The 18016-nt window shown below is 35.5% G+C and overlaps 5 protein-coding genes across 8 annotated transcripts; 2 read left to right on the plus strand and 3 right to left on the minus strand.

Annotated features, from left to right (window-relative positions):
* Positions 1-626: 626 nt before the first annotated feature.
* On the minus strand, positions 627-2166 carry LOC126757252 (replication factor C subunit 2). Its single transcript, XM_050471014.1, has 2 exons — positions 1883-2166; positions 627-1829 (listed from the first exon to the last, which is right to left on the minus strand). The coding sequence occupies exons 1-2, from the start codon at positions 2048-2050 to the stop codon at positions 1002-1004; spliced, it is 996 nt and encodes a 331-aa protein (XP_050326971.1). The 5' UTR covers positions 2051-2166; the 3' UTR covers positions 627-1001.
* Positions 2167-4028: 1862 nt separating this feature from the next.
* LOC126757251 (uncharacterized) lies at positions 4029-5660 on the plus strand. The gene has a single exon (XM_050471013.1). It carries the CDS (start codon positions 4543-4545, stop codon positions 5590-5592), a length of 1050 nt encoding a protein of 349 aa, XP_050326970.1. The 5' UTR covers positions 4029-4542; the 3' UTR covers positions 5593-5660.
* A 3574-nt stretch (positions 5661-9234) lies between these two features.
* LOC126757259 (60S ribosomal protein L38) lies at positions 9235-9769 on the minus strand. The gene is made up of 2 exons (XM_050471031.1): positions 9651-9769; positions 9235-9577 (listed from the first exon to the last, which is right to left on the minus strand). Exon 2 carries the CDS (start codon positions 9575-9577, stop codon positions 9365-9367), a length of 213 nt encoding a protein of 70 aa, XP_050326988.1. The 5' UTR covers positions 9651-9769; the 3' UTR covers positions 9235-9364.
* A 2051-nt stretch (positions 9770-11820) lies between these two features.
* LOC126757257 (AP-3 complex subunit sigma-1) lies at positions 11821-13257 on the minus strand. The gene is made up of 4 exons (XM_050471025.1): positions 13039-13257; positions 12891-12982; positions 12547-12838; positions 11821-12486 (listed from the first exon to the last, which is right to left on the minus strand). Exons 1-4 carry the CDS (start codon positions 13105-13107, stop codon positions 12364-12366), a joined length of 576 nt encoding a protein of 191 aa, XP_050326982.1. The 5' UTR covers positions 13108-13257; the 3' UTR covers positions 11821-12363.
* Positions 13258-14744: 1487 nt separating this feature from the next.
* On the plus strand, positions 14745-17100 carry LOC126757258 (nuclear receptor 2C2-associated protein). Of its 4 annotated transcripts, XM_050471030.1 has the most exons (4): positions 14745-14849; positions 14903-14993; positions 15800-15869; positions 16789-16944. In XM_050471030.1, exons 1-4 carry the CDS (start codon positions 14815-14817, stop codon positions 16818-16820), a joined length of 228 nt encoding a protein of 75 aa, XP_050326987.1. In that variant the 5' UTR covers positions 14745-14814; the 3' UTR covers positions 16821-16944. The 4 variants fall into 4 exon arrangements, with proteins under 4 accessions (XP_050326987.1, XP_050326984.1, XP_050326985.1 ...); XM_050471027.1 differs by lacking the exon at positions 15800-15869 and having other exon boundaries at positions 16789-17100; XM_050471028.1 differs by lacking the exon at positions 15800-15869 and having other exon boundaries at positions 14761-14849; positions 14909-14993; positions 16789-17100.
* The last annotated feature ends 916 nt before the right edge of the window (positions 17101-18016 follow it).

The following is an 18016-nucleotide window of genomic DNA, read 5'->3' on the forward strand; positions in this document are numbered from 1 at the left end:
AGCTCCTTTTCGTGCTGTCGAAAGCAGCTTTGAAATCGACGAAGAGGTGATGTGTGTCGATCCTTCTTTCCAAGATTGGGCGCATGGTGAATAACTGGTCGGTTGATGATTTGCCAAGTTTAAAGCTACACTGATAAGGTCCTATCAGTTTGTTGACGGTGGGCTTTAATCTTTCACACAGTACGCTCGATAGAACCTTATACGCGATGTTGAGGAGGCTTGTCCCACGGTAGTTGGAGCAGATTGTGGGGTCTCCCTTTTTGTGGATTAGGCAGAGCACACTTAAATTCCAATCATTGGGCATGCTTTCGTCCGACCATATTTTACAAAGCTGATTATCAGTTCTTCGCCGCCGTGTTTGAATAGTTTTGAGACTGTTTTTTCTATAAAATCGCATATGCGTAACATGTGTGTAAAGCTGGTTTTGAGACAGCTAGTTTTAAAGCGAAGTTTAAATAATCTGAATAGTTGATTGTATGGGATATGTGTGATATAGTTGTTCGATCTGGTCAATTCCGACAAATGATGAATAAAAAATGCACCTACATGCGTCTTAAATTTCATTTGGATATCTCAAAAACTAACCAATAATTTTTTAATCCCTAAAAATTTTTTTAAAATCGAAATAACGCTATACAATTATATTTAACATAAATAACTTACAATGACATTTTAGCTAACACAGTTGGTTTTGGTGTACATTTTTGTGCAACTAATTTTCAAATGATGCAAGCTTCGCGCATTTTTGCGTATCAGCTACGACAGTGATGCTTTTTCGAAGTTGCAATTTTTGCCAAAGATGTCAAGTTTATTTTTTCGAAGAACGCCCTATATTAAAATAATCAATTTTGTACCTTTCCATTCTTTTCCCATTATTGAAATATGGAAGCTTATGAATATGTTTGTGCTTGAATATCTAAACGACTCAAAAGTTATATTTTAACACGTAACATTATATTAATGTAATTACAACCAGTTTATATTTTGTTTATGCCAGTTTATTACTTTTCAGCAATGTCACACAATTTAGCCAAAAGGCTCGTGAGCTGGAGGAAAGAGTTTAAACCGTCAACAACTTTCATATGAGTGACGCCAATTTCTTTGATAAAATTAAGCTTTATATTTTCATCCACGTTAAGACGCTTGCATACCCTAAATATATTTCCTATTATATCTTCTGAGGCATAGCCAAGCCGCCACAACTTGGTTAGAATTTTATAGGCTTTGTGTATATCATTTTGGGTACAATGCTGCAGCATATCTTGTATAAGCATAGGGTGAGGTTCGTCACAAACCTTAAATACATTAGCACCAGTAATCGTACCGAATCCTTGAGCAGTGGATTGCAAATTATTTAACGCTTGCCTCATATCTCCTTGGGCAGTAAAAACGATTGCTTCTAGTCCGTCTTCCTCATATGACAACTGTTCACGTTGGCACAATTCAATTAACTTGGCAAGTACTTGACCATCTGAAAGCTTAGTGAAACGAAGCATCGCACAACGGGATTGAATTGGTTCAATTATTTTCTCACTTGTGTTACATGCTAGCGCAAATCTTGTTGTATTACTATAAATCTCCATGGTTCGGCGGAGGGCTTGCTGGGCTCCTTCAGTCATACTGTCCGCTTCGTCCAATATAACTATTTTATGCCTGCCCTTTGGCAAAGTAACTTTTTTTTGTGCGAACATTTTTATTTTGTTACGGACTACATCTATTCCACGTTCGTTTGACGCATTTAATTCAAGGACAGCTTCTTTGTAACTGTCGCCTAGCAATATACGAGCTAGACATTGAATGGTGGTCGTTTTTCCTACACCAGGTGGACCCTTTAAAATAATTATTAGTACATAGTCTTTTAATTATTATTTTAAAAAAATACCGCTATAATTATATTTGGAGCGTTTCCTTGAGTAGCAAACACAGAAAGACGTGCAATTGTGTCTTCATTTCCCACAATCTCTTCGAATGTCATTGGCCGGTATTTCTCTATCCAAGGTAAATTGCGACGTTTTAAACTTTCACAATTTTGCTCAGTTTCTTCCGGCATATTTAGACCTTCAAATTAGATGATATTATATTTAAGACCCTAATTCTTTTAATACAAAGCCGCCAATTTTTTTACGCGTTCCCACTTGAAAATGTTATGTTTACACTTAGGCTCCGTTCAGATATGAAACTTTAGCGCAACAACTTGAAATTTGTGTGAACCGAACTGAACGTATTCCGGTACTGCAGGAGCATTACTGTGATTATTAAGTTTATAATTTAGGTATTTATCGAATAACTTACTAGTTTCTTTTTAATTTGTCTTTATTTTTATCACATTTTATTTCCCAAATGACACAGTTTCTCATTTGTCACTTCAACAAATAAACAATTCAACAATTCCGATTTTTTTGGCGGCGCGATCTGAATGTACCGTTGGAAAGAGGAAGTCCTCCTGATTTAAAAATTCGGCTTTAAAGTTCAAAAATTCGAAAATTTCAACAAATTACTTCACTTAATTTAACACACTTTACGCACATTTGTCACTTTCATTTAATTAAACTGTGAACATTTAAAGAAACTCACAATTTACACTTTTCGCAGGTCTTATAACATCCGGTGTGTTTAACGTGGACATCTGCTGACGACAGCCTTGCTCCACGGCGCTCAAAAGCACAACGGATCAATACAATGCGTTGATCAGCGCCCTGAAAATTGGGCGTAAATACAACTCTGAACTCTATGTTTTCGGATGGTTATAACTTATAACATTATAAGACAATGTGAAACCCCTAAATAAAATGCGAATTTGGCAATCCTGGTTTTACCAATTACCGTGCGCTTCTGTACTGTGATACAGTCACAAGTCTCTAAATTTGAGATTTTAAGTTTGAGACAACATTTGTGACTTGAGACGATTTTGCTATTCTATAAGTAACAGTCACAAAATCTGTTACATTTCATTATTCAGAGATGTTTTTACACTTGAATGAAAATAAATATGTCGATAACAAATATAAAATTTTCTACAACATAGTCAAAAAACATAATTACCGATAAAAAATAGAAATATATGTTGACTTTGTTTCATAATATTTACGAAATTTATGTAAAATTGATTTGTTTTTAACATTTTCGTGTTTGAGTCAATCGGTTAATATCTATGATGATCTCTATTCAGTATATTCAAAATAGCAGCCAAGAGCTCTTTCTAGTTGTGTGACCTGTTAACTATCAGGTGACAATATTTTGAGACTAATGCTACAGACTGTTTATTGAACAGTCACTCGTTGCAAATTGAGACTTTACTTCAAAATGTGTTAAATAGTGACTAGAGACTGCTTACAGGATCGCGCTACAAATTAAGAATTGCAGGTACGAACACATAAATTAATGAAATAAATTACAAATACTTTCATCTATTGACATCATAAGTGCCAATTAAGCGGACGATTAACAAATAGGATATTTCTTAGGAGACTGCTAAACGCTCAATATATATTGACCACGATCCAGGAATGCGATATGTATGGGATGTGTAGCATGTTATATTAATATACTGGGAACCCTATCACAAAATATTTAAATATTTTGAAATCCGGTTCTCGGATCGTGGAAAGCGCTTTAAACGTTCAGTAGGTTTTTTAAAAACTCGCTTTATTTTGAATAAATGGATTTAACAAAAAACATTCTTGGCAGCCGGTGAAGGATTTCATCAAAACCGTTTGGTAGCCAATGGTTTAATACCATGTTCAGACCGAAAATTTAAAAGATTAGATTACATTTAAGCATTTCATAACCCAACAGTGTTCTCACTGCCGTTAGAAAGATCAAAAAACAGCTGTTATTGTCATTCAAGAATTCACATCGCTTAATATTTATCAAAAGGAAAGATTGTCATATAGTATTTTCAAATAAAAGCCGTCTTTTTTTAATATTTTCCATATAATAGAAATAATAGATGCATTTTTTCATTTGTTAAGTCGTAAATTTGTTTGTTTACATTTTTCCCCCTTTGTAGTGTCTAAATCAGCAACAGATTTCCAGTGCTGACAAGTAGATTGCGCAAAATCAGAGTCGCACAGAGAGATTTAGCGTGGATCAGTTTGAAATCATTTCAATGAAGTGATTTGGAACTGTCATTTTTGTATGGCGAAATCTTGATAAATTTTTAAGATTAGTGGGATAATCCATTCAACAGCCAAAATCGTGTGATTAAGTGTCGGTCTGAACATGGTATAAAAAGGATTATTATAGCGATGTATCCAGCAGTTGTTTCTTGTATTGTAAAACAGAGAACGTATAATATAGAGAAGGTTCAGGCAGAGAACATAAAACAAAACTTTTAAGTATATTCAAAATAGTGTACAATATTGTGAAATGTTAATGAAATGGAACGATAATTGTGAATCGGCATTAATCACTTAACTATAATCGATAGGAAGGACCGTGGTATATGGTAAAAATTTATATCGTTAGCTCTCTTCACCAACCTCTAAAAAAATGTAAACAAACATTTCATTATACTCAAAAAATAAGGTTTTTCAAAAAAGCATGGAAAATTCTGATGATTCTATAGTTTTGACCTCCCGTCGGAAAAGTACAGTATGGACCCGTGAAAAAATTACACAATTGATTGAACTTTACCGTCAGCATGACTGTTTATGGAACCACTATATTGAGGCATATAAAAATAAGGAAAAACGAACAAAAGCCATCGACGATATTTGTAACAGCTTACATATAACCAGATTAGAATTTGGAAAAAAAATTCACAACTTGCGAAATCAATTTAATTCTGAGATGAAAAAACTTGAAAGGAGAGTTGAGGAAACTGGATACGACACGGAGTCAACAGCAGAAGGATGTCGGTGGAAACATTTTCAATCACTTAGATTTCTTCATGATGTAATTGAACCACGTCCAGGAGGTTATCTGGCTAAAAAAAGAAAAATAAGCTCCAATACTAAATATGATAACAGCAGTGAAGAGGAGACAAAGGAACCTAATAACAAAGATTCAAAAGTACGTAAAAGGGATGTAGTAATTGAGCAAATCACAGAGTATCAATTTGATGATGCGACCATTGTTGACAATTCTGCGGTAATTTCTGAGCATTCATCCGTAGATCGATCAATGAATTTTAATGAACAAGGGAGTGAAAACATAATTTCAACTTTGGTTGCTGAAAGCGAAACAAACAATATTTTCAATTCTCCACCATTAAATCAACATCTGCAAAATGTAAATCAAGCAGACTTGAATAAAGCTTCTAAAATTTTGGACCAAAAATCTATTTTGCAATTGAAACCACAAAGTCGAGGGGAACCTATAGAAGAACCACAGACTGGTCAAACAAATTTTTGCTGCCACAATTCCAATTGTGGAATGCAGTATAACAAAAATATGTTAGGTATGGGATCTAAACAAAGCAAAGATAAATGTATGTTCATCAGTTCAAGAGATGAGTGGGACGCTTTTGGTGAATTGATTGCAACAGAATTTCGTCATCTTAATTCACTTAGTTCAAAAAAAAAACTGAAACGAAAAATTATGCAAGCTATACTGGAAATAGGAGAAGAAGATGATTCTACTTCAGGATGAAATTATAAAATTTTTCGAATTTGTAAATATAACTGTTTTACTATATATTGTGAAGTACTTCTAAATAATTTGTTTTATTGTATTTTTTACATCAAGGATGGAGGGTAAGTGTGTTAGTGATTGGACATTTCTCACGTTTTGCATTTAAACTAAGAAAAACGTTTAAACTGACATGCCAAGAAAAATCTTAATCGAAGCTGCCATCGACTATCTGATAATTGCGTCTTCGACTTTATCAAAGAACTTTTATTTGGTGCACTCATTGCGAAAAAGTTATTTTTTTCCAATGACATAGAGGTTTTTGCAGGTAAGTATTATAAGTCGTTAAGTCTCCAAAAACTATCCAATACTTATGGAATTCCTTAGTCCACCATTCAATATCGCCTCAACACAAAAGTGCCTGAGTTGTCCTTTAAAATGGGTTCCCAATCATATTTCACAAAGGAAGAAGACATCATTGTTTCGAATGATATATAGGCGCGCTACTTCGTGGTGAAAACCGTTTGGTACTAGGCGACTTTAACGCGCACCACGATATTTGGCATTCCTGCCTGTCAATGTCTGCCCACAATTATCTCGATCGAGAAACCTGATTTCGTTTCTGTGGACAACCGTACCTTCGTTAACTTTAACAAAGCTAACTGGGTCGGCTTCACAGAATTTACTGAGAGCACCTTCAACGCTCTACCCATTCCTACGGACGTATGCGTTGGCGAATGTCGATTCCGCAAGGAGATCGCAGCGGCTACCACTCGCTTCATTCCGGCTGGAAGAATAGCGGAAATCCGCCCCCATTTTCCTACCCGAAGCAGCCGTTTTAGCTAACGAGCGCGACACCTTACGCCATGCCGATCCCGGGGATCCCCGAATAAGGGATCTCAATTTGGAGATTCGCCGAATGGTAAATCATCATAAGCGCACGAAATGGATAGAGCACCTGAAGTCCTATAACCACTCCACCGGTGTGAGTAAGCTTTGGGCTACTGTCGACCGAGTTGAAGTTCAATTCAATGGTCATGCCTCTTCGGACCCGAAGAAGTGCGCGAGCTATTTTAGCCGGCAGTTTACACTGCACCCTTTGGTAGACAAAGCCAAACGATGTGTTAACCGACGGCTACGCAAAATGCCAAACGACTGTGCGCCACTTACTTTCACCGATGAGGAGGTTCAGAGTGTCATCAACAAATCAAAATCTTCTAAATCCATTGGCGCTTATGGAATTAACGTGCTAATGCTAAAGCATCTAGGCTCAACAGGAGTAAGTTATCTCACCAAGGTCCTCAACCTGTCGCTGACCACTCTTCAAATACCTGATGTGTGGAAAGTCGAAAGAGTGGTCCCACTACTAAAAACTGGGAAACCCGGTAACAAAGGGGAATCTTATCGTCCGATAACTCTCCTCTCCCCAGTAGTGAAGACACTTGAGGCCTTGCTACTCCCGACCACCTGAGCCTAGCCAGCCACCAGCATGGATTCCGAAAAGTGCACAGCACCACCACAGCACTTACGAGTCATAAACGCGCAGATAGTTCGTGGCCTCAACCAGAAACCACCCTGTGAGAGAACGATCCTCGTAGCGTTGGACTTGTCAAAAGCTTTTGACACAGTCAACCACACAACGCTACTGCAGGAAATTGAGAAAACTACGCTTCCTCCAGGACTAAAGAGGTGGACCATGAACTACCTGAACGTTCGTCAATCATCCGTACTATTTCAAGGTGAAACATCTCAACTGAGAAGAATTAAACAGGGGGTTCCGCAGGGTGGTGTCCTCTCCCCGCTACTGTTTAACTTCTACATCTCGAAACTCCCGCAGACTCAGAGGGGGTTTCCATAACCTCGTACGCTGATGATTGCACGATATTGACGTCGGGCAATGGAATCGATGGCATGTGTTCGATGGGCACGGAACCTCACACTTTCCCCCGCCAAATTCCCAGCGACCACTTTTACGAACTCGACGAAAGAGTATAGACTGAACTTAATATTGCAGTCGATGGCGTCAAAATTCCGACTGTCAATAACCCTAAGATTTTAGGTGTAACCTTTGATAGTCTATGCTCCTTCACTCCCCATACGACCGCGATTATCGCCAAGGTACAGAGCCGCAACAAAATCCTCAAGCCGCTAGCCGCCAGCACATGGGGAAAAGACAAAGAAACGTTGTTGGCAACATACAAGGCAATCGGCCGGCCGGTCCTAAACTACGCAGCACCAATATGGCCGCCTGGATGCAGTGGTTCGCAGATGAGGAAACTCCAGACCTATCAAAATACTGCACTCCGCACCACGACGGGATTCCTCTTGATGTCTCCCATCGAACACCTTCAAAGTGAGACGCTTATGCTCCCAGTTAAGGAGCATAATGAACTCCTCTCCAAGCAGCTCCTGCTGGGGTACTTTCGTAGAAATCACCCTTGCAGCCAACGAATTATTATTTCTCCTTGACAGGGAGAACTTCAAGGTTGCCTGCTGCGCGGACGATATCGCTGTCATCTCTTCAGGTTCGGATTTTAATCGCATATCTCGACCCAATAGCCCCAAGGAGGGGTTTACGACTCCACATGGTCTATTAACTCTATACAAGGATTATCCACCCCATACTTACATATCGTGCAGCGGTGTGGTAGATGGCACAATCGAAAAACAGGACGGACGGTCACGGAATGCAACTTCAAACTAAATGACAATAAGGTTTTTCAGGCCGTGCCATCCAGATTGAGTGCGACTAAAAAATCCAAAGGCTATAAATTATTACCAAAGCTGAAAGTAAACCCGTTTGAATTTTTTGTAATCTATACTTAGTGTTTAATAGTTTAGTCACGTAATTTCCAACAATTTAAACTCTTTAACTAATTAGGAAAATTGTTAATTTAAGTTCCTGTTTTTTTTTTTTGTTACTGCCCTCAATTAAAATGTGATATAATAAAAAAATTGTTTATTATTAGTTTTAATGTTTATTTTTTTTCATTGCCAAACAGATGAACTGCATACTTATTTTTGTGATGCATTGTACGTCTATACATAATTATATATCTGTAAATGGCGTTAATTTCACAAAATACTCGAAAACATTAGTTTTGCAGTGAAATTTTGTTATATGTGCAAATGCATAGAATTGTACTATAAATAAAATACATTAAAATAAACTTTATTTACAACAAATATTAAAAAAATTAATATACAGGAACGTTAAGTGATCGTGTTAGTAAGTGAAAAGTGCATAATATAAGTCAAAAAAATGGTGTTCAAATATACAAATTACCAATGTAAAAGTTATCAATTTTTAAACTTTAAATGCAAATATCTTTAAAACTATAAGTCAGCGGTAACTATATATATATATTTTCGTGATCTGGAGAACGTCCACAATAGCTTTCCAGTGATACCCATTTTATTCCCGAAATCCGGGGATGCTATTCTAAATCCCAGCCTAGGGTTTTTTTTTTTTTTACATTCGGTCTGTCTTCAATCTATGTAAAAACTAATATCATATTCAAATCAGTCTTAACATTTACCATATAATTTTTGTTATCCCAGTTGAACTTATTCCAAACAAACATATTCAAATCAGTCTTAACATTTACCATATAATTTTTGTTATCCCAGTTGAACTTATTCCAAACAAATAAAAAAACCGAGTTATTTTTTGAAACATATTGATTTGTATTTCAGTACTTGAACACAAATATGATTTCTGCATAAGTGCTCACAGAACACATGGAGATTTTTTCCATACTCTAGTTATCACACGCTTTCAAATGTAACACAATCACTTGACTTCCTTTACTTGTAAGCCTGGCGGCAAGGACTGCTTGATTTTTTCAGCTTTCTCTTTGTCCTGAACCACCAATGTGTATAAGAACCGCGAGCAACGAATCTTAAATTTGGTGTTCGAGGGATTCTTCTTGATTTTCACAGCACGGGCGTCAGCACGACGTGCCTTGTTTAAGAAATCTTTCACCTCTTTTATTTCACGTGGCATCTGTCACAAATATAGGAAAAATTCCATAATATAAAGATAATTCTCTGTAAATAAGCTACTTTACTACACTTACTTTGCACTATTATCGCAAAATTAAAAAGAATAAATTTTGCAACAGGAGAAAACCAACCAATGTTGACGTTTCCCACGTTTCGAAAGAAAGAAGGGGACGGCCATTGTCAAAATGGAGTCGAACGCAACTTCCGGATGTAATGATGACATTTGAAAGTACTACCCATCAACAGATCATAAATACTATTTGCCAGTTCACACACAGACACTTTTGTCGTCCAAATCGGACGGATAGGAGACGGCGAAGAAAGACGAATGGGCCGTACCTCGTGCCAGATAAATGTACATATAGATGCCGCTGACTTATAGTTTTTGAGATATTTGCATTTAAAATTCACAAATTCAACTATTTAAAATGCGTTTGTGGCGCCGCGTAGGATATAAAGTTGAGTTGAATTGACGACGTTTTTTTATTAAAATATTGCAGCGCTAATGGTGGTGTCCGAAATTTGTACGCGAATTGTGTAAGTTTTCCCGTTGTCCATTCCTTTTGTGGGCTGGGTTGGTGTACAGGTGTGGCGAGTTGGGTTGCGTACGAGTGTGGTGTGTTGTAGTGCCATCAGCTGTGGTGAATTAAGCTCTCTTATTAGAGTGCGCCAGTTTTTTTCGGGTAGAGTGAGTGGATGCTTAACTCATTTAAACACTGAGTACAAGACACGCATATGTAAACGCTATATAAGCTTTAAATACATTGACGACTGCCGGACACGACGTAGCGATAGAGAGATTTTCTTGCCTGTACATGGTTTCTTGAAGCCAGCTTATTAAATATTTTGAAGACGTAAGCGACATATCAAATAGCTGATATACACAACTTCTTTGTTGCCATACTAAAAGTTTTTACTTGTATGAAATTTAGAAAGGTCATCAATCACTGCTTGTATGATGAGCGATATTTCGATTTTTTAATATGAGAAAATTTTGTACTGTACAAATTTGGTTTTACCAATAAATAAAATTAAAAATATAGTTAAATTGAATGAAAAATTCGGTAAGCAGTTGCAACTTCTGGTTTTTTCTTAAAACGATTGAATTTACACACATAACTAAGACATTTTTTAACATTTGAATTTAAAAATATTACCGTTTTGTCCTTTTCATCTTCCAAGGGGCCGAAGAAAATATTGGGCGGTAATTCCGCTGTAGGATGCCCATTTCTTTAAAATGGTTAAATGTGTTTTATATGAATATTTTGATTTGCAAATATTACAATGTGCATAAATTTCAAATACCACTTCGAACATCTACCGAACTTAACATATTTTCCTTGATAAATTTCCGGCCATTATTAAAAATCATATGCTATTTTTCTGCAATTACTTATGATATTCTTCTATTTCGACCACAAGTAACGCTATTATACAGTACTGTTAAGAATACCAATTTTACAATTTTTTTGTGAACTGATTTGCAATTCATAGAAGTGTACTGCTTCCTTTTAAGAAAAGTGATCGCAGTTGTATGCTCTGGGCATTAGTCACTAGATCACCTTTGGGGGTTATACAAGAGTATGCTCCGGTCTTGAAATCTTCTGTTAGTCGCCGCATCTTTTCGTAGAATTTTCGAGCATTACCCCTGTCGACCAGCTTGTCAAGCTCTTCGTACGCACGCATTTCGGCCTCTCTCTTTTTTGTTTGCAAATGCGTCTCTCTTCCTTTTCAACTCTCGGTCTCTAAGTTCATGCCCTCAAATCATAATCCTAAATTCGTTTGCCATGTTCGTCATCAAAAGTGGGGCCTCTCATCCGAGGCTGTTGAAAGCCTTATCACTTTTGCTCGCCCTTAAACGGATGTTCTTTGGCTACACAGAGGCTACTTGGTCCAAGACCGCAAGTCATTAACTGCTTGAGTCATATGTAAAATAATCGTTTTTGGCCACTCCCAAGTGAATGGCGATCAGAGAACTTTTCTCACTTGCGTGAACTTCTTACCATGACTCCATCCTCCCTCCATTGGAACCTAAAAATTTCGAGTATAAAATGTTCGTTTACTCCCGAAGTTAGTTCTTATTGTTTAAATACAATTTTGACATTCCTAATTCTTAGAAATTGTGGCCGAACTTAGTTCTTCTTTTTTGGTGCATAATGCAGCGTAAAGACTGCTCTAAATATTTAATAGTTCTTTAATCATTCACAAAGTTAATTCTACAAATCAATATTCAACACAAGTAAATTAGGTTGTAGTAAATTGTACTGCATTGAACGAATGAAGTGATTATATATTTCAAGCAGTTATCACGTGTTCTTTACTAATATTTTATAAATTCATAAATATATATTTTCATTATAACATTATTAGTTAACGGTTATTGCAAATAAGCGATACCTGTTTCTTCTGTTTTTTCTTTCGTTTAGGGGTTTCTTGGCCAGATATATTGATTAACTGTTTATCATCTTCCATATTATTTTCCATTCCATTCTTAGGTTTTATTTTAATGTCATTTTGATTATTTTTCGTTTCCATCGAAAAAAAACTTATTCCGGCTTCCCTTTGATAGTAATCGGAATTGCAACTAGTTGATGAAAAAATGTATGAAGTGGAAAAGTTGACATCATATTCATCTTCAATTAGTTCGTATGCATTTTGACGCAAAAATGTATAATAATCGGTATCTGTAGTTGACAACGTAGGGAATGTTGTTGAATTAATAGAAGAAGACGGCATATTGCTGGTAATAAATGAGTCCAAAATTAGGGTGGCGGACGTTTGACCCGGTCAGAATTTTAAATCTTTAATCGCTTGGGGTAAATCGGGAAGCTTAATATCCTTTATTTGTTGGGGAATGTTCATACTTTTAACAGCACTCACAGCACGTGCGGGGGCAGCAGATATACCTGCCTATAAGTAAAAAAATATTTTGATAAATATTGATCTCAAAAATGTGTATAAACAGCTTACTTCTTGCTTCACTAGTTTATTTTGTTCTTCGATTCGTGCTAATATATCGGTCATATTTGTCTGGAGAACCATTCCTCCCATTACCAGCTCAGCCAGAATGTGATGTACAGCATCAGCATGAAAGATTAAATCTAACTCACAAACATTTTCAAAACATTTGTCTAAAGTTTCCACGAAAACTTGGATAAGGTCTAAAATTCCCAATTCGCTTTCAGATGAATCCACACAAAACACAAAATAAAGCGTTGCATAGTGACGATATATTAATTTGTAGTCTGACCCACCAATAAGGCTTAAAAAGATATTAAAAACAATATTTCATAATTTAAATATGGTTTACTTACCTCCCCCCTTCTAAAAAGTTACAAACATTATCTTCTCGTTTTGAAACCAGCTGGAAGGTCTCCTTTATTATTTGCTGCTGCATATCTTCATTCTATTGATAATCACAATAATTAATAAAAACTATTTTAAATATTTATCGTAACTTACAAAATATTGATAGAACTTCGAAAGTCTAGGCTTTCCGTGGTTGTTAAAAACTAAAATAGCCTTTATCATTTCAATTGTACGTTTACCGGACAGCAAAGCGAAATACTCAAATACAATATATAATTTATAATAATTTCACACAACTTTACATTAAGCACATATTTCTAAGACGATATCAGAAATACGATATTAATTGAGAAGTTTTCCTCAAAACTTGGAAAGCAAATTGTTTATCGATAATATGTTTTCTAAAACTGTGTTTACACAAGACTCTGTTGCCCCTCATTAACGGGACATCTAGACAGGCAAATTTTATTGTATTGTAACTGTATCGCTGTGCGTATTGCCTATGGAGACTCCATATTGCTTATCGAATATATAATTATAATTTAATAGAAATTATAAAATCCATTTAAAACTTACCTTCCTGAACAATTTAACGACGTAATATGTCTTTATGTAAAATTACGGCAAAAACAGGGTTGCAATTATATTTTTGCGTGACATTGCACGCAAATATACATGGGTTTTCCGCGTGTGTTTGTTATTGTAATCCAACGCAGAATAACTCTTGCCAACAGGTGTTACTTCGGACTGAGTAGGCAATTGAGAAGCAAAGTCCTCTCTCGACAAACAAAAACCAAACTTTATAAGTCACTCATAATTCCTGTCCTGCTATATGGTGCAGAGGCTTGGACGATGTCAACAACGGATACGTCGACGTTGCGAGTTTTCAAGAGAAAAGTCCTGCGAAAGATTTATGGTCCTTTGCGCGTTGGCCACGGCGAATGTCGCATTCGATCTGTACGAGATATACGACGACATCGACATAGTTGAGCGAATTAAAAGACAGCGACTACGCTGGCTAGGTCATGTTGTCCGGATGGACGAAAACACTCCAGCTCTGAAAGTATTCGACGCAGTACCCGCCGGGGAAGCAGAGGAAAAGGAAGACATCCACTCCGTTGGAAGGACCAAGTAGAGAAGGACCTGACTTCGCTTGGAATATCCAATTGGCGCCACGTAGCGAAAATAAGAAATGACTGGCGTGCGGTTGTTAACTCGGCTATAATCACGTAAGCGGTGTCTACGCCAATTAAGAAGAATAAGAAGAAATTTGTTGTCGTGCCGGTGCACCAAGAGGAAATATATGAAACTCTTGCATCGTGCAAGGGTTTTGCAAGAGCAAGAGAATACCCCTAATGTTTAGTGAATTGCTCATATTTTCTTATTATCATATGGCAGCGCTCCATTTCTTCATAATTGTTAGCACATAAATGATGATCACTACGAGTGTAAGAGGTAATTTTTAAAATATATTTTTTTTACTTGTAAAACCTGCAAAAAGTGTAAATTTTGAATTTGTTTAAATGTTTACAGTTTAATTAAATGAATTTGAAGTGAAAAATGTGCATAAAGTTTGTTAAATGTAGTGAAATAGCTTGTTGAAATGTTCGAATTTTGGGAATTTTTGAACTTTAAAGTCGAATATCTCGTAAACTAAGCGTTTGCGGACCCATAACCACAACATATTTTTTAATCAGGAGGACTTTCTCTTTCCAACGGTATTTTCAGATTGCGGCGCCAAAGAAATCGGAACTGTGTATATATTAATTACAATTTATATTTAATAATTTCAAAATGTTGCCAACATTAATGGCAGTAGATTTAATAGGTGGTTGCCAAAAGTTATTGCCTGTGGAGATGCGGCGTAAAGGTATCAAAATACCATATAGTACCTGCTGGGATGCTTTTTAAAGTTTGTTTACGATAGCGATGAACTTATTAAAGAAATTGTCATTTAAATGCAGGTATATTAATATAAGAAATGTATTATAAATATTTATTTATGTTTCAATTTAAGTGTTAGTTCTGTGCAAGGAAAGGATGTAAAGCTATACGGGAAGCAAAACATGTTCGACTCGGTGGCGGAAACCTCGTGGAATTCAAATGAAGCAAGTGCTTATATTAATTTTGTATATCTTTCACAAATATTATTTATATTTAATATCAGAAGTATATATGAAAGTGGCGTTAATATAATTTTGTCGCTTGTATATAATTTTGGTTTGAGACAACCGGTTTTGAACTTTAAAAAAGGGGCTGGAATTTAGAAAGCATCCCCCAATTTCGGGCAAAGTTTAGTATACCGTCCCAGGATTTCGGTTATAGCCGAGGGAAACTTATAGTTTTCGAGATATTTGCGTTTAAAATTGCAAATTGCCACTATTTGAATTAGGTATTTTTTCGATTTAAAATATTCTTGATCTGGAGAACCTCTTCTATCCGACCATACACATTTTATTTCCGAAATTCTGGGACGATATTCTTAAGCTGACCCAAGAAAAATATATATATTTTCGCTGACTTATAATTTTTGAAATATTTGCATTTAAAATAAAAAAGTCAACTATTTAAAATGCGTGTTTCTCCTATTTATAATGCATTTTACACTAGAATTTTTAACGGCTGCGATTTAGAATACCTTCCCCCGATTGTTGAAATGGGTATGTAGGGATAGGGGAGGTCCTCCAGATCAAGAATATATACATATGTACATATATAGTTGTCGCTGACTTATGGTTTTTGAGATATTTGCATTTAAAGTTCAAAATATCAACTATTTAAAATGCGTGTTTCTCCGATTTATAATGCATTTTACACTTATATTTTTAACTTTTATATCCTCTGACACTTCACTAATTCGTTTCTAATCGTTTATAGTTTTGCAACTATTTCTTCAACTATTCTTTACTCCTAGGTTCATAGTTGTCGCCTCGGAGTCGCCCTATACGGAATCTTTGAAACTGATAACACAAAAGAATATCCTGGTAAGTAGGTAACTGGGACTCAGAGAGATTGTACGGATATATGCCAAACACAGGACATTTCTGTCTAAATTTCAGGCAAATTCATTTATCTGGCAGTGTGTACCACCGGTGGTACACAAATGTTTATACTTTTAATTCAAAAACCATACTAGAAAGAGACATACTAGAAAGAAATAAAACAAAATAGATTGAAAATTATAAATTTATATTTATTGTAGGCGTTTTCAACATAAACAAAATTTATTTTAGCAGTTCTAATAGAAAGATAATCCCGTCTCCTTCCCATATAAGGATACTGTTAAAAATTACTAAAAGATGTCAAAGATAAATCAATAACTAAATACGCCAGAGACATAAAATCTTACACCCGAGATGGTAAACAAATATAGATAAAACAAACTTTACACATTCAGTTATAGACAAATCATTTGAAAGTTAGTGAGTTTGCAAGATAAGCTCGAAATGTAAGAGACTGACATGCGATGAAAAAATGATATTTTTAATTTTATTTCATTTACACTATAATTTAAATTAATGTTTTATTTTATTTACTTTTTTTTGATTGAAACACGAAGTTTAGTTGCGATATTACTTTAAAAACAATAAAATCAGCAGCTTTTGTATAAGCACAGAAAAGCTAGTTTGTGTTTTACTCGTTAAACGCAATAAATTAAAAGCTATAATTATAATTAGATAATATAATTAAGTGTACTTCTGCTTTCTAAAAACTTAACAAAAAACAAAATTGAAGAAAATCCCGAACGAACCAAAACGACCTAAAAAAATTAAGAAAGTTTTGCAACTTAAGGTTTTTTCACATTTGCGATGAAGATGAAATATATTATTTCCATGTATAAAATCATTTCGCCAGTTTTCGAACCATTTAATTAGCATATTAATTATTTTATTTTAATTTTAGGGCACTCCCCAATGGATAATAATACGTTTTGAGGAACCACAGGCGGTCAGCAAATTTTCATTCCAGTTTCAGGGAGGTTTCGTAGCGAAAACGCTGCTAATCCACGTGGAAACGGAAGACGGTAAACAAATTTTGGAGGAGGCATTCTATCCAGAAGATATAAATTCCATCCAAACATTTATATTAAATCGGCCTATAAAGAACAAAGAAGCAGCAAAAATTAAGTTTTTATTTCCTTCAAGTACAGACTTTTTTGGCAGAATAATACTGTATGAACTTGAAATTTTCGAATAAAGAGACCGATTTTAGTCACCCACGTCTTCTATATAAAGGTAATTTCGGTGGAAAATTTACAATGCAACGTGATAGACTCAGAAAAAATATATGTATAGTTAATAGTTAATTATTAAAAAAAAAAAACAAGAAAAAACATTTGAAAATTTTATATTTGAAATATAAAAATTTTCAAACAATTCAACACAGAATTGCTACTGTTTGCTTTCTAGTGTATGAATGTTTTTTTTCTAATCTTATCTAACTCAACAACGCCTAGACCAATTTGGTCAATTCTTTTTTCTAAATGTTCGCTGAGGTTCAAGGACGGCTTTTACGGTTTTTTAAAATTTCGAATAATTGCCGGAAAAAAAGAAAAGAGGTTGTTCGTTGTGAATCGGGGAAGGTTTAGAAATAAAAATACCTTATCCTTTTCATGAGGAAAAGTCGGAAAATTGGATAATTCCAAAAAGTAACTTTTTTCCATAACATTTTTTTCAATTTTTGTTTGTTTTGTTTTTCAATATTTTGATTTGTAAATTATTTGAATCGCTCAATTTTGGTAGCTTGCTTTTTTATTCCGGCTATTCAAAAGGAAAATTATTGAAAATTATTCAGTGAAAACTTTATGTGTGCTTCACACAAAGTGATCAATTGCAGATTGAAATTTGTTACGAAGAGGTCGCTCTAATATCGGTCGGAGTTCTTTTTGCCATCAACGTGAGGCAGCTCAAGGCAAGAAGTACTCCCAGGATGTGATGACATACGTGCGGAATTATGGATCGCGGTCAATCAGCAAGCGATCGTCACGATGTCACAACACGACTTTTCAAACAACGATGGTCGATGCTTGATGGACTTTATTTTGAAGCAACGTATATGTGGTGCTGTTAGATGCTGGATGTACTCTGTTGAGTGGCAAAAGAGAGGTTTGCCGCACGCACATATTCTTTGG

Source organism: Bactrocera neohumeralis, chromosome 4, assembly GCF_024586455.1.
Source record: "Bactrocera neohumeralis isolate Rockhampton chromosome 4, APGP_CSIRO_Bneo_wtdbg2-racon-allhic-juicebox.fasta_v2, whole genome shotgun sequence".
NCBI lineage: Eukaryota > Metazoa > Arthropoda > Insecta > Diptera > Tephritidae > Bactrocera > Bactrocera neohumeralis.

Excerpts from the sequence above, each read along its gene's own strand:
- LOC126757259 (XM_050471031.1), bottom strand. The coding sequence starts at position 9,577 with ATGCCACGTGAAATAAAAGAGGTGAAAGATTTCTTAAACAAGGCACGT.
- LOC126757258 (XM_050471027.1), top strand. The coding sequence starts at position 14,815 with ATGAACTTATTAAAGAAATTGTCATTTAAATGCAG. Across the intron at positions 14,850-14,902 it reads AAATTGTCATTTAAATGCAG|TGTTAGTTCTGTGCAAGGAA; the intron begins GTATATTAATAT and ends TTTCAATTTAAG. Across the intron at positions 14,994-16,788 it reads CCTCGTGGAATTCAAATGAA|GGCACTCCCCAATGGATAAT; the intron begins GCAAGTGCTTAT and ends TTTTAATTTTAG.
- LOC126757257 (XM_050471025.1), bottom strand. The coding sequence starts at position 13,107 with ATGATAAAGGCTATTTTAGTTTTTAACAACCACGGAAAGCCTAGACTT. Across the intron at positions 12,839-12,890 it reads AACTTTTTAGAAGGGGGGAG|CCTTATTGGTGGGTCAGACT; the intron begins GTAAGTAAACCA and ends TATCTTTTTAAG. Across the intron at positions 12,487-12,546 it reads ATAAACTAGTGAAGCAAGAA|GCAGGTATATCTGCTGCCCC; the intron begins GTAAGCTGTTTA and ends TTTTACTTATAG.
- LOC126757251 (XM_050471013.1), top strand. The coding sequence starts at position 4,543 with ATGGAAAATTCTGATGATTCTATAGTTTTGACCTCCCGTCGGAAAAGT.
- LOC126757252 (XM_050471014.1), bottom strand. The coding sequence starts at position 2,050 with ATGCCGGAAGAAACTGAGCAAAATTGTGAAAGTTTAAAACGTCGCAAT. Across the intron at positions 1,830-1,882 it reads CTCCAAATATAATTATAGCG|GGTCCACCTGGTGTAGGAAA; the intron begins GTATTTTTTTAA and ends ATTATTTTAAAG.